Source organism: Vigna unguiculata, chromosome 11, assembly GCF_037176805.1.
Source record: "Vigna unguiculata cultivar grain cowpea cultivar isolate G323 ecotype 2 chromosome 11, ASM3717680v1, whole genome shotgun sequence".
Taxonomy (NCBI): Eukaryota; Viridiplantae; Streptophyta; class Magnoliopsida; order Fabales; family Fabaceae; genus Vigna; species Vigna unguiculata.
In genome coordinates this window covers 30,524,180-30,537,813 of record NC_140802.1, presented here as the reverse complement: position 1 = coordinate 30,537,813, position 13,634 = coordinate 30,524,180, and the positions used below count along the sequence as shown (strand labels likewise).

The 13,634-nt window shown below is 32.9% G+C and overlaps 1 protein-coding gene across 2 annotated transcripts; it reads left to right on the top strand.

The window, feature by feature from the left end:
* Window positions 1-849: 849 nt before the first annotated feature.
* On the top strand, window positions 850-12,454 carry LOC114169304 (AP-5 complex subunit zeta-1). 2 transcript variants are annotated; one of them, XM_028054404.2, is made up of 16 exons: window positions 850-1,127; window positions 1,243-1,383; window positions 1,462-1,553; window positions 2,576-2,672; window positions 3,049-3,092; window positions 6,076-6,164; window positions 6,625-6,716; window positions 6,805-6,951; window positions 7,271-7,418; window positions 7,561-7,637; window positions 10,256-10,327; window positions 11,130-11,177; window positions 11,257-11,384; window positions 11,481-11,640; window positions 11,723-11,933; window positions 12,107-12,454. In XM_028054404.2, exons 1-16 carry the CDS (start codon window positions 1,017-1,019, stop codon window positions 12,154-12,156), a joined length of 1,707 nt encoding a protein of 568 aa, XP_027910205.2. In that variant the 5' UTR covers window positions 850-1,016; the 3' UTR covers window positions 12,157-12,454. The 2 variants fall into 2 exon arrangements, with proteins under 2 accessions (XP_027910205.2, XP_027910206.2); XM_028054405.2 differs by lacking the exons at window positions 850-1,127; window positions 1,462-1,553.
* The last annotated feature ends 1,180 nt before the right edge of the window (window positions 12,455-13,634 follow it).

The following is a 13,634-nucleotide window of genomic DNA, read 5'->3' as shown; positions in this document are numbered from 1 at the left end:
TTTTATTTCAAATATTACCTTCTTTGTTTTATATTATTTTTCATTCTTAATTTTATCCTTTATAATTTATAATTACTTAATCATTTAATAAATTATTAAAATATAACTTACATTAAAGTATTACTTACTTCTATACTATTTTTTTTTTCATTTTTAATTTTATCTCTTTACAATCTCTAATTACTTGATCATTTAATAAAGTTAAATTTAGAAAAATGTATTTTACTTTTATTTTTTAAAATAATATCATTTAAAAAATAATATATATTTTTATCAGCAATATAAACTATTTACACTACCATTTAAAAATTATCTCCCATATGAATTGTTTTTTTAATCAACTTAATCAATGACACGCATCCTTAAAAATTATTTTAAAAATTAGTTGATTTTTAAAATAAATAAAAAATTACTCTTTTAGATAATTTTATCTATAATGAAATATTTTTATCTAATGTATTTTAATATACTTTTTTTAAAGTATACCTTATATTTAAAGTATTAATTTTTTCTCTTTACTATTTTTTTAATTTTTAATTTTTAATTTTTCTTTTACATAATTTATACTCTAATTTTAATATATTTTATTATTTTTATTTTATAAAGTTTATTATTTATATTTTTATAAATATGTTGACTTTTTATAAACTTAAAATATTTATTATTACTTTTCCCCTCATCTAAATCTCTCTTCATAAATACATAAACAAAGGATTTAAAATTAGTTTTAATATAAAAAAAATAAACACATACAGTAGTATATTGATTTTTTTTTTTAAATTCAAGCTGCATATTTAACGGCCGGTAGTAAGAGAAGAAACAACCGCAACAATCATTTCAATTTTGTTGGATATCGATTATTTGGACCGTTCTTCATTTTTTTTTTTATCATACGGTTCTGAAGAGTAGTTCTCACTCGTGTCAAACGATGGAAGAAGGTCATAAAGGTGCACCTACTCATACTCTATAGCGTTTCTGTTGCTGCTCCTTCAATTCGATCTTTCGTCGCAAAAACAATGTCAGAGAAGGACTTAGGTTGGGATTTTCACCTCCGAAAGCTCTCTGTCAGTGGCAGAGACTCCAACACCGCCAACGATCCCGCTTCTGATCCTTCCCTTCTTCCTTCCGTAACTCTTTAAATTCCTACGTTTTCATTCCATTATACTCTCTCTCTCTCTATATATATATGTATACATATATATTGTTAAATATTAACTTTGTTATTGTTTTAATTTTGACTAGGTGAAGAAGCTTCATGCTTTATGCAAGACCGAGAATTCCGAGGACTTGGTGGCTAGGGTTTATACCTCCGTCAACAAAATTTTCCAGCGCTCTGCAGCTTCCCTCTCTCAATCTCGAACCTCCAATGGCCTTCTTTTGCTTGTATGTTTTTTTTTTAATAAATTGTCGATTTTATCGTAAATATCGATTCGATTTAATGTCTACATAATTGGCTCTCAGGCAATTCTTCAGTTTTACCTAGACTTTGGGGAGATTGTTCTTCACGATGCTGATCCTAGTCTTAGGACATTTTTTCGGTCGTGCTTGAGCAGGTGATATTATAGAGTTTAATTTCTATGCATTGCAAGCGGAAACTTGTTTGCACAAACAACCAATTAGAATCAGTATTATTTTTAAGGTAATTAGTGGAAAAGTTAAGTTATGAAGTTCTATTTGGATAAACTCGTCTAAAAACAGTTAGAGAAGGGGAAAACAACTTCTTCGTAAGTAATAATTAAATTTGAACAAACTATTTCTAGGAAACTTTCCCCCATTAGCTTCTCCATAGTGTTGATTTATAACTTGTACATAAGTTAGTTTGTAGCATATGAAGAACCTTTTTCTTTCTTTCTATTCTTGTATATCGGTTTGTAATTGGGTGTGACACTAAAAATCTATTACAAAACCAGTGCTTAGACTATTTTCAATATATCAATGTTAAATTAAAACCGTGTGATGTGAGGTGACTTTGACTTTGCGAGAAAAGTTAATTTTGACCGTACAATTATATATAGATGTCAAGTTAAATTTATGTAAAATTAATTTTTATTATTTTTGGTTGGGATTACAGTGCTTGATCAATCATAAGTGGTTCACGCACATAATTTTGATAGTTTGATGGAAGAAATACAATATTATAGTAATGAACATCAGTAGAAGACCAGGAAAGCCAACAAATAAAAAAGTAAATATTTTGTAGCAAGAGTTCCTTTTCATCATCATTGTTTCCTTCTGCCACCTACTCAGAGAAGGAAGGAAGCCTAGGATAGATGTGATGGAAATATTAGGAACTCTTGGTGATTTGTGTGGATTTCTTGAGCCTGAGAGTGAGGAAAATTACTTATTGTCTCAGAGACTGCTTACTCCGCCAAAATTGGGTGAAAGTATGTTTTTGAAACAAAACTTTTGTCTTCTTTTTCCTGACCAACGAAACAGTAAATAAAAGCTGAAATCTTTTATTTTATCACTGCAAAATTTACCCCCAATTCAATTCTACACTAAACAGGTCTTAAGGCTATGTAATATCATTCAAATGGGGTTATAATTCTACAAAACTATTTGTATCCTCTTGCAGGGAGTTTGCTGATCCTGTTGTTGCAGAAGCAACGCTTGAATTTCTCATCAACAACAAGAAGAAGCTTCTAACTTCCTTCCCTAACTTATTACCTCAGGTCAAACTTAAACTCTGTAGCACCTTGCATTTTTAAAAATGCTTCATGCAATGAAATTAAAACATTTATGATTATCATGAGAAACTGTTTGCCCAATGAGTGTTCTGCTTAATTGGATATTCTTAGTTATTAAGTGAGATCTTCAGAATGACACAATAATAAAATGTCACTGGTGGATTATATTATTTCAGCTTTGTTTCGGGATCTAAGAGTCATATGTCTCCCTCTAAGGATTCTGAACTTCTATAGTCTAACTTGAAGCATGTGCCATGATGCATTCAAATTAACCTCTTGATTAGTGAACTTGTTCCCTTGGGCTTGGAAATAATAGTAGCATGTGTCTATCTGATATCATATCTAATTTTTCTTTTGGCAGTTTTTTCCATTGTTATTAAAGTTGATTGCTTGGAATGGTGAAAGGTATGTACCCATATTTCTTCCATTTTTCATTCCTTGTCAGAATCCCATGATTTATGCTATAGTTAATATTTCCCTGTACAATTTTAAATACATAATTAGGAATTAATTGTATTCCATATTTAAGAGGATAATTCGGAGGATTAAGAGGCTGATAGTATATTTTATATTTGTTGTACAGGATCATTAATCCTGAATTGTAAGAATAAATTATATTCAGTTTGAGACAACCATTAAAAGAGTCTGTTCAGATAATGCCAAAGATATTTCAACCTAACATTGTTCTCCTTTTTTAATGAACAAGGGGACATTCATGAATCTTCTTGTATTAACACCCCACAACACAATAGGGTGGCAGAACGAAAAATTAGGCACCTCATAAATCTAACTCGAGCTTCTCCTCCATAAAATTGTTCCAAAACAGTATTGGGGAGAACTTGTTCTTACTACTACCTATTTCGTTAATTGTCTACCCTCCAAAACACTAGACAATAAGAGTCTCATTCAACTATTCTCCTACCTTTTCACGGACTTCAGGACCACAAATCATCTTGTACCTGAGTCTTTGGATGTGTATACTATGTCCATGTTCATCCTAATCATAGGCTGATCGGGCTCTTATTATTGGTTACTCCACTACTCAAAAGGAATACAAATATTACCACCCTCCAACAAAACTATTCCTTGTGTCCCGTGATGTCACCTTTGATAAAAATACGCTATTTTCAACCCTATCTTCAGGGGAAAAGCTCATGCATTGAATATAAGGATAATTCGTTAACATAAAACCTTATTCTCCTAAAATCAAGTCTCATTAATAGTCCACCATCTATTATGTCTGATACTTCACCATTTACCGAGATTAGTCCTATTTAGGGATGTCAACGGGGCGGGTAGGGTAGGTAGTAGCTCCCCCGTACCCTACCCACTAAATAAATATCTGCCCCGTATCCATACCCATATCCGTCGGGTATCCGTTATGCGGGTACCCGTCTATTTTTTTCATACCCGCGAATATCCATGGGTACCCGCGGGTATTTACAAAATTATTTAAAAAATAAATATTTAATCATAAATTCAAATAAAATAAAATAAAATACATCACTGTCATAAATTTTAAATAAATTTCAAACTAACTCAAGTCCATACAAGTCCAAATAATTATAAAAATAAATATAAAATGACGTTCAACACAATGGGAATTCTTTAATTAGTGTTTTGATCAACAAGTCCACTTTCTCCGATTGATGATTGATTCCTGAAGAATAATCAAATAATAAACCTCAATTGTCACGTGTCAAGTATTCTTATTTTGATTTCATCATTTGACAACAAGCATACCATAAACGTCACTATCTATATATGGTCTGATGTATATGCCCAATTTCAAAGAAGGAAAAGAGAAAAATGTCAAGAGATGTACTTGGAAGAAGACAACGTGCCAATACTTGAAGTTGGAAGAATGAAGACAGAAGACAAGATGTGCAGCTTATAAAAAATTAGGACAATATATATATATATATATATATATATATATATATATATATATATATATATATATATAAGGATATTTGTGTGAATTAAAGTTTAGCGAGTACGGATATTCACGAGTACGGATACTATGATACCCGTACCTGCCCCGTTAACATGCGGGTATCAAAAATACCCGTACCCACGGGTAGCGGGTATCTATTTTTAATATCCATTTCCTACCCATTGCGGGTTTTATCCGCGGATACCCACGGATACGGATATTTTTGACATCTCTAGTCCTGTTCCTTCTCATGTGAAGCCCAAAGATAATTGGAGAACAAATTCAAAGTGCTACCCATCCACTACAAGTATGCTTACAAAGGAAAAGGTCTATTATTCAATTACCACAAGTCCATGAATCTGAACCTATACCTAAAAATACCTGACATTAATGAACAACAAAATATACTAACCATTGCAGTTCAAGATCTTCCAATTTCAGTGAGAAAAATTGTTAAAGCATGTACTCAAAGACAAAGGTATCCTATTTAAGAGCAATTTCTCTTGTATGAATAATATCAAAAACAGTTTTCTCTAACAGTCATGTTTGGTTTGCGGGGTGGGGATGAAAGGTAAATACTTTTCCTGCCATATTCTGAACCAGTAAGTACATCCTGTACTCTTTCTTGTGCTTCCAAATCTTAAAATGCATGTCATGGTGATTATTTTTCTAACATTTTACCGTTGAAGTGACACAAATGGTTTTAAGGGGAACATTAAATGTTACAATATCCTCTTTGTATAAGGATAGTAAATATTGATAAAGACAGTTGGTCTTGTATGAATAATATGAAAAACAGTTTTTCTGACAGTCTTGTTTGGTTTGTGGGGTGGGGATGAAAGGTAAATACTTTTCCTGCCATATTCTGAACCAGTAAGTACAATCTATTGCTGATCCTGTACTCTTTCTTGTGCTTCCAAATCTTAAAATGTATGTCATGGTCATTATTTTTTAACATTTTACCGTTGAAGTGACACAAATGGTTTGAAGGGGAACATTAAATGTTAGAATATCCTCTTTTTATAAGGATAGTAAATATTGATAAAGAGAATCTATTTAGGTACCTGATGTCAGAATTTTGAAGATTGACCTTTGTCTATGTCTTAGGTTTCAAGTAGAATATGTTATCAGTGTTGAATGGAATTAAATATAATCTGTTATCAGGGTGACAATTCTTTTTCTCTTCTACTTGTGCTTCTTCGTTGAAGTCTGTGTCATGTTTGGGGACATTCTTTGCGTCTTTGGCCCTTGGACCAGTTTTGGACCTCTAATTTACAGGTTTTTTGTTAAAATGAATAAGCCAGATTTTTGTGACAATATTCTGTCTGTATTACTTTGGTGCATGTAAATGAACCATTGGAGTGTAATTCTCAGTTTTTGTGGCAATGTGCCTAATGGATGGGGTTTGGGGGGAGCAGATATTAATTAACAATTTTTTTTATACTCTTGCAGATTAGAGAAACTATTTTTGAAAGCCTTCCCAGCCTTGATGTCACTTGGGTCATTTCTTCCCTTATTTCCATCTTTAGTTGACTTGCCAAGTATGTACAAATTATATTACTATCACCACTTATGTTTTGTTTACCTTTTTATTCAATAGAAAGATTAATATTTTCAAGTATAATTGTTTGTCCTTTTGCATTTTCCCTCTTATTTTTCTTGATTACGAACAGCATAATTCAATTTACAATAAAGATTTGTGAAAAAGTTGACTGTGCTAAATTTTATGTTTAACTTTTCCTACTTTTATTGCTCTTAAACACATTTTCCATAGCAATAATCACAATTATTGTGGGCCCCTTCCCCAATATTCAAAAATAAAAGAGAAAAGGAGGAAGTATGAACTATTGTCTTCAGTAATTAACAAGAATCTTTTGGGAAAAATAGGTAGTTATTGCAGATGTTCTGTGTAATGAGTTTGACAATATGCTGAGAATCAGTTTCTTCTTATTTCCTTGACAAAATCTTATCAATTCAACGTTTTTGTTCCCACTTTGTTAGTTTTGGTAGTAGCATTGGAAAAGGTGGAAAAAAGCTCTGGACCCTTAATTGGGAGCAGCATAGCTTCTATTCAGAAAAATACTGCCCCTAAGGTTGTCTGTGATTCTTTAAATTTGAGTGATGTCTAGCCAGTGTTGCAAAAGTGTACCCTGTAAATGTCTTTGTGTATTTTCAATGCAGATGCTACTTGCTCTTATGGATGAGGCATATACAGGTTCAACTATAGAAGATGGCGTAGGAGATTCTGAGTATGAGGATAATAGTGCAATTGATGTTGCTGATCCATTGTTCCTTGAACTTTTAAAGGATGAAAATGATGGTATCGCTGTATGTTACCTTTTATCTTGTTTGTCATGGTTGTTACTTCAATTTGTGTTGGTTCCTGTTGTCCTGTTATTTGTAAGCTAAAAGTTCAAGTCATTGAGCCAGTTTTTCTCAGCCATATCATGTTTACCAATCAATAGTTACAGAAGATTGATAATAAGTTTGCTTTCAGTCATATTGGTTTCTTTACATCGAAAGTTTAATGTTTGATGAAATTTTGAGTTCTAACTCTGTTTGATATTGTAGCCTTATACAAATTTGTGATTTTTGTTTGGTATTTAGCTTCATTTAAATTCCTAAAGTAAATTCTATCATGTCTCAGGAACGTCCCTGGTCATCTCCAGTGATGACTGCAATATTACAGGCTTCAGTCAATAGTCCTTACTCTGATAAGCTGAAAGCAGTACTTAGCTTGACTCCTCGTCTTCTTGATGTGTACTTCTCCGTAGCATTGCAAACTGTCAATAATTGTATGTTTTGTTCACACACTTTCTATGCTTGTTTACTTTGAGGTTATTCAAAAACATTGAGGATTTTGTCATTAGAATCTCTTCTCTTTTAAGACTTGGATGCATTTACAGTTTTTCTCCTTCTTTTAAAATTAATTTTCAGCTCTGATTTGTGCATTGATTCCCCTGCTCATGTCAAGATATGCTACAATATTTCCGGACAAAATATTTTCGTATGAGGTATTGATTGTATCTTCTCTTGTCATTGTGAGTTAGAATTGCTTTTGAGAAAACAAAATCAAGACAATAAATAAAGGAGACTTGGTTTCCTCTAAGAACAAAGATATGATACTAGAATAAAAATAAACATTATTAAAAATGCAGATATGATTTTTATTTCTGCATTATTAATATAGTCTTTATTTCCAATAAATATACAATCTTTATTTCTAATAAATATACAATATTTATTTCTTTGATCATATCACTTTGCTTGTTGGCTTCTGTACAACTATTATTAACTATTTCAAGCTCTTCAATTTTTAGAACCTTTTGCTATAGTAATTATTAAATATAGTGAAGCTAGGTTTGGGATTAATTTCCCTTGTGTATAAAATACACATAGGGTTTATAATAAAGAAAATATAGGCTAAGCCCAAAATACATACAAAGAATAATAACAATATATACTGAAAATAAGATAGAGATAAGATATTAATGATATCTTAACACTCCCCCTCAAGCTAGCGCATACAAATCGTATGTACCAAGCTTGTTACAAATATAACCAATTCTCAGTCTCCGTAAAGACTTAGTGAAAATATCTGCTAACTGATCACTTGAGTTAATAAACTCAGTCTTGATGTCTTCAGACATATTCTTTTCTCGAATGAAATGACAGTAAATCTCAATATGCTTAGTCCTCTCATGAAAGACAGGATTAGAACTGATATGAAGAGCAGCTTGATTGTCACATATAAGTGTCATTTGATTAACGTCTCCAAACTGTAACTCTTTGAGCAATTACTTAAGCCAAACAAGCTCACAAGTGGCTGAAGCCATGATTCTATATTCTGCTTCTGCACACCTTGCCACAACACTTTGTTTCTTGCTTTTCCAAGAGATCAAGTTACCTCCAATGGAGATACAATATCCGGATGTAGATCTTCTATCAGAAGGAGATCCTGCTCAATAAGAAACAACTCTTGTATAGTTATTAGAACCATATAACAACCCTTTTCCAGGATATCCTTTAATATACTTTAATATACAAATGATTGCATTCCAATGATTTTCACACGAAGAATTAAGAAATTGGCTTACCACATTGATTGCAAAGGAAATGTCAGGACGAGTAACTGTAAGATAATTCAATTTTTCAACTAATCTTCTATATTGTTCGGGATCTGACATAGGCTCTCCCTGATTCGGTAGAAGTTTAGTATTGGGATCCATGGGTGTGTCAAAAAATTTTGAATTCATCAACCCAGTTTCTTTCAAAATATCCAATGCATACTTCCTTTGAGAAATAACAATACCATCTTTGTTGGACTATGCCATCTCAATACCCAAGAAATATCTGAGTTTTCCAAGATCTTGGGTTTGAAAATTATCACAAAGATGTTGTTTCATTTGAGAGATGTCATGGTTATCACTGTCGGTAAGAACGATGTCATCAACATACACTATCAAGTAGACACATCCAACACTTGAGTGACGATAAAAGACTGAATGATCTGTCTCACACCAAGTCATACCAAATTATTGAAAAACATTGTTAAATTTTCCAAACCAGGCCCTAGGAGACTATTTTAGACCATATAAAGATTTGCGAAGATGACATACCAACCATGGTATTAGAGCTAGGTTAGAGCCAGTGTTTAAAAAGCCTATCTTAGCGAGATTTCTTGGACATTCTATTTCACCTGCTATCGGACCACCTATTTCTAGTCTTACGCACGAGATGTATGTACTTCGGCGTGAGGAGGATGTGTTGGAAGTCCTACATCGACTAGAAATAAGGCAATTTCATAGTATATAAGTGGGCTGTAAACCTCACCTTACAAGCTAGTTTTGTGGGGTTGAGTTAGGCTTAAAGTCCACTTCTTAATATGATATCAGAGTTAGGTTTGTGTGGTGACTAGCTCTGTATCCTGACAATGGGTTAAGTGTGTCCCACTAAGAATGACGGTATAGAAAAGGGGTACTCGATAGTTAGCTCAAGAGGGAAGTGCCAATGTGAAGAGAGCACCATACAAGGATGAAGATCCATAAACCCATCACCTTAAGGTTTTGGGTTAAGAGTGATGTCAATCCCTTATGTATGGGTTGGGCTTATGTCTCATTGGTATTGTATCTCCCAGTGATCCTCTTTTAAAAGACCCAACAGTCGGCGTTAGCAGGGGATCCAGTGACAGAGGCGAAAAAAAAATGTTCTTTAAAATACCCTTAGACTTACCATATTAAATATAATGAAATTAGGTTTGAGATTAATCTCCCTTGTATAGAAAATAGACATAAGGATTGTATTTATAATAAATAAAATATGGACTAAGCCCAAAATACATACGAAGAATAATAACAATAGAAACTATAGAACTAAAAATAAGATAGAGATAAGATATTAATGATATATCTTAATAGTAATTGAGTCCAAAGGAATGAAATTAACTGAAATTTTTATTCTGAGGTTACTGCACATTCATTAAGTATTAAGGTGTTCAAGTATATAACAAATACTATATTATGGTCACCAGCTTTAAGTAAAAAATACCTAAATTCTGCCTTTCAAATTTTGCTTTTGTGAATGAAGTTATTGTCTCATGCTTGTTACTTTAAATTTTTGCTGTGCTTTTCAGGTCCGCAAGCGACTTTTGGAGTTTATGCTCTCAACGTTTCAGGGTTCACCAAACTTCATTGCCCTTTTAAAGGTATTTCATGACAATATACTGCATTTTATTTATGATTGTACATCAAACTTTTTATCTTGTGATCTATTGCAATATGATGAATGTAGACTGTAAGATTGTGCTATGTGAGAATATATTTTATTTTTGGCGATGACGCACGATATAGCAGCATGTCTTTTGTGCTGTGATTTATATAGAATTTAATCTTTCTCTTAGAAAGCTAGGGCTTATGTCAAGAACCAGTCTCTTGAAGGCTTATGCTGTCGGGCTATGGCTCTTTCAAGAATAAACTTTTCTATAAGCTTTAGCCATTAGGTAAAGGCTCCCCAGCCAATTTTATATAACACTCCCTCTCATTCAAGACCCTTTGGGTTTGCCGGGTTGGTAATGCTCTGCAGTCTGCACACCTGTCTTGTGACTAAATTTACTTTTGTTAAGAGGAATGGGGACTGCAGGATCAAACTCTTAACCAGTTATAAAGGCTCTAATGCCATTTCAAGATCCAACTCTCCTAAAAATATTGGTGATTAAATAGATATTCTTGAATGATTTTATATTTAACACTGTTGTAATTATAGAAAGAAAGAAGCTAATTCTATATAATCAAGAATATTCAAATTATATATGTATTATTAAGAATGTTTTTATTTACTTCCGTATCATATTTTTGTTATAAAGGATATCAAATCTCCCCTATTTATTGTATTGATTCCTTATTTCAATATAGGTAAGGCACCGTGCTTTCTTAGAAACACACAATTTTAGCTCAATGTTTGCTTCTTCCCTAGAATTTAACAAATACCTTAATGTGAATTTATTGCAGAAACCTATAATGGACAGACTTGGAGAAGCTTATGACAGCCCAGTCAAGGTTAGTCAATAACTATTTTAACTATTTGTTGAAGGGTGGTACAACCATCTTGACATTAAAATTCATTAATTTTCTTTAGACAGAATTAGCCTTGCAACTATGTTGGGCCATTGGGGAGCATGGTGGAGGTGGTGGATCTCACAAAGATGAAGCCCGTGAGCTTTTTGAGAGTCTAGAACTGCTTCTGTATGAAAACCTTTCCTCAAGGTATGATATAGTATTAGAATACACCTAACTTCTTCCAGTGCTGAGAGATTTCTAGGTAATTCTGTGATGACTTGGTCTACTTTGTTTACTTGGAAGTCGTGTGGGCATGACACAGGAGGTATCCCTTGGTCATGATAAGGATACTTACAGAAGGTCATCACAGTCCAGGCTTTTATGTTTTGTTGTGACAGCCATAGCAAAGCTTGCTACACATCATCGAGAGTTAATACCAAGAGCACGTGTATCCTTGGGCAAGGTATGGTGTTGAAGTGGAAGGACCAAGCATAATAGGTTATTAATTATGTAACTATTTTTCTAATTTGGTATTTGCTCTTCAGGTGGCTCGGTCTCGAATTTCTGATGCTAGAGTATGGAGGCGTGCATGTGATTTCCTGGGTTTGATGAAAGACCCTGCTATATGTTCATCCATATTGGGGCCTTCGCGACCTACACAAGGTACAGCGCAGAAAGTTGGCAGCATAAACTGGAGTGAAGGTTCAACGAAGATGATTGCACATATTCCATTTTACATTCTAGGGGAACAAGAAGGTGAAGCATACTGTGCTCCCGTTGACATTCATTCATCTGCATTGCATGCACATGTTCTGCATTTGGGACTACATTTGAGATAATCATATTTCATTCCAGCTTCACTGCGTGTCGTGCTCTTGCACACTCATGTGCGATTTGTACTCACCTTTTATGTTGCTTACTTGCTACAGGGCCACCTTTTCATGATTTCTCATTTTCAGATATCATTCCCAACAGATAATGGAAGCTGAAATTTACAAGTGGCCATCTCTCTATTATTCTGTATGGTCATCTCGAGGTCATTCTAATATTATTTATTTTTTAAGTTGTATACTGGTTAAGCCTCCATGAATAAGCAAGTTCAGTTTTTAGTTATTTCTCCATATTTCTGGGTTTTTCTTCTTGCCTTTCAGCATTCACTCCTTAAAATGACTCTAGTGTTAAGCAGACGAGTGAGTGGATTTTGACTCTTGTTATACCAATAATTCTGTCCGACCCCTTGGATAATATTCAAACTACTGTAGTGATGTTTTTGTTCAGTTTGTTTATTTTAACTTTTTGGTGGTTACCATTGAGGTTTGTAGAAGTGCCATACTCAAATCAGTGTTGGAGTGGAAGAATTATATTTCAACGCAGCTTCTCACTTTAAATGGAGGGGGCTTCTTCCTGCATCCCAAATGTACCCAAATTTTTTTTTAATTCCTACTTTGGCCTCCATAGTAAAAGTAAGTGGACTTCTGTAAACTATTTTTATTTTCAAAAAAAAAGGCTATTACGGATATTGACATTCGGATCAAGAATTTGAAATGCGGATGTCGACATCTGGTTTACGTGTTTTGAAATAATGTTACGAATGTGGATAATTTGAAATGCGGATGTCGACATCTGGTTTACGTGTTTTGAAATAATGTTACGAATGTGGATTTGCTAAGTCAACTATTACGGATATCGACATTTGGTTCAAGATTTTGTATTGCGAATGTCCACATCTGGTTTACGCATTTTGATATAATGTTTACGGATGTGGTTTGTTTGATATAATGTGGTTTGCTAATTCAACAATTATGGATGTCGAATCCGAATCAAGAATTTGAATTGCGAATGCTAATATCTGGTTTACGCGTTTTGAAATAATTTTACGGGTGTGGGTTTTGAACTTCAGTATTAAAGATTCTGTGATTCAAATGGAAAATGGAAATTTAAAAAAATTTGGGAGTACAGAATAAATGTTTGGAGGTACAGGAAGAAGACTCTAAATGGAGTGATATTCATACTAAATTGAAATGCAGCATTGATCCAAAATTTAGGCCGAGAAACTTACTCCAACTCTAGTTAAACAAAATCAATTTTTATTTATACACCTATTCATATTATAATTTTACATCTTAAAAAAGTCAATATAATTACTTCTAAATATATTCAAATTAATGAATAAAATCACCTAATTTATTCTTCCATATATTTACTTTTTAAATTATCAACCATCCAAACTTATTTTCAAATTTTTTATTATAACTAGATAAAAAAGGATTTGCCAATTTTAATTTTACAAGAAATCATAATTGCAAAATACTATTTCCATAATTACAAAATACAATAATCGTAAATTGAATTTGAACTAGTTTTTAAGCACAATAGGATAGGACCAATTCAAGGTCAAAATTCGATTCCCCGAAAATTGTATTATGACCTTGGAAAAAATATGTGCTACTTGTGTAA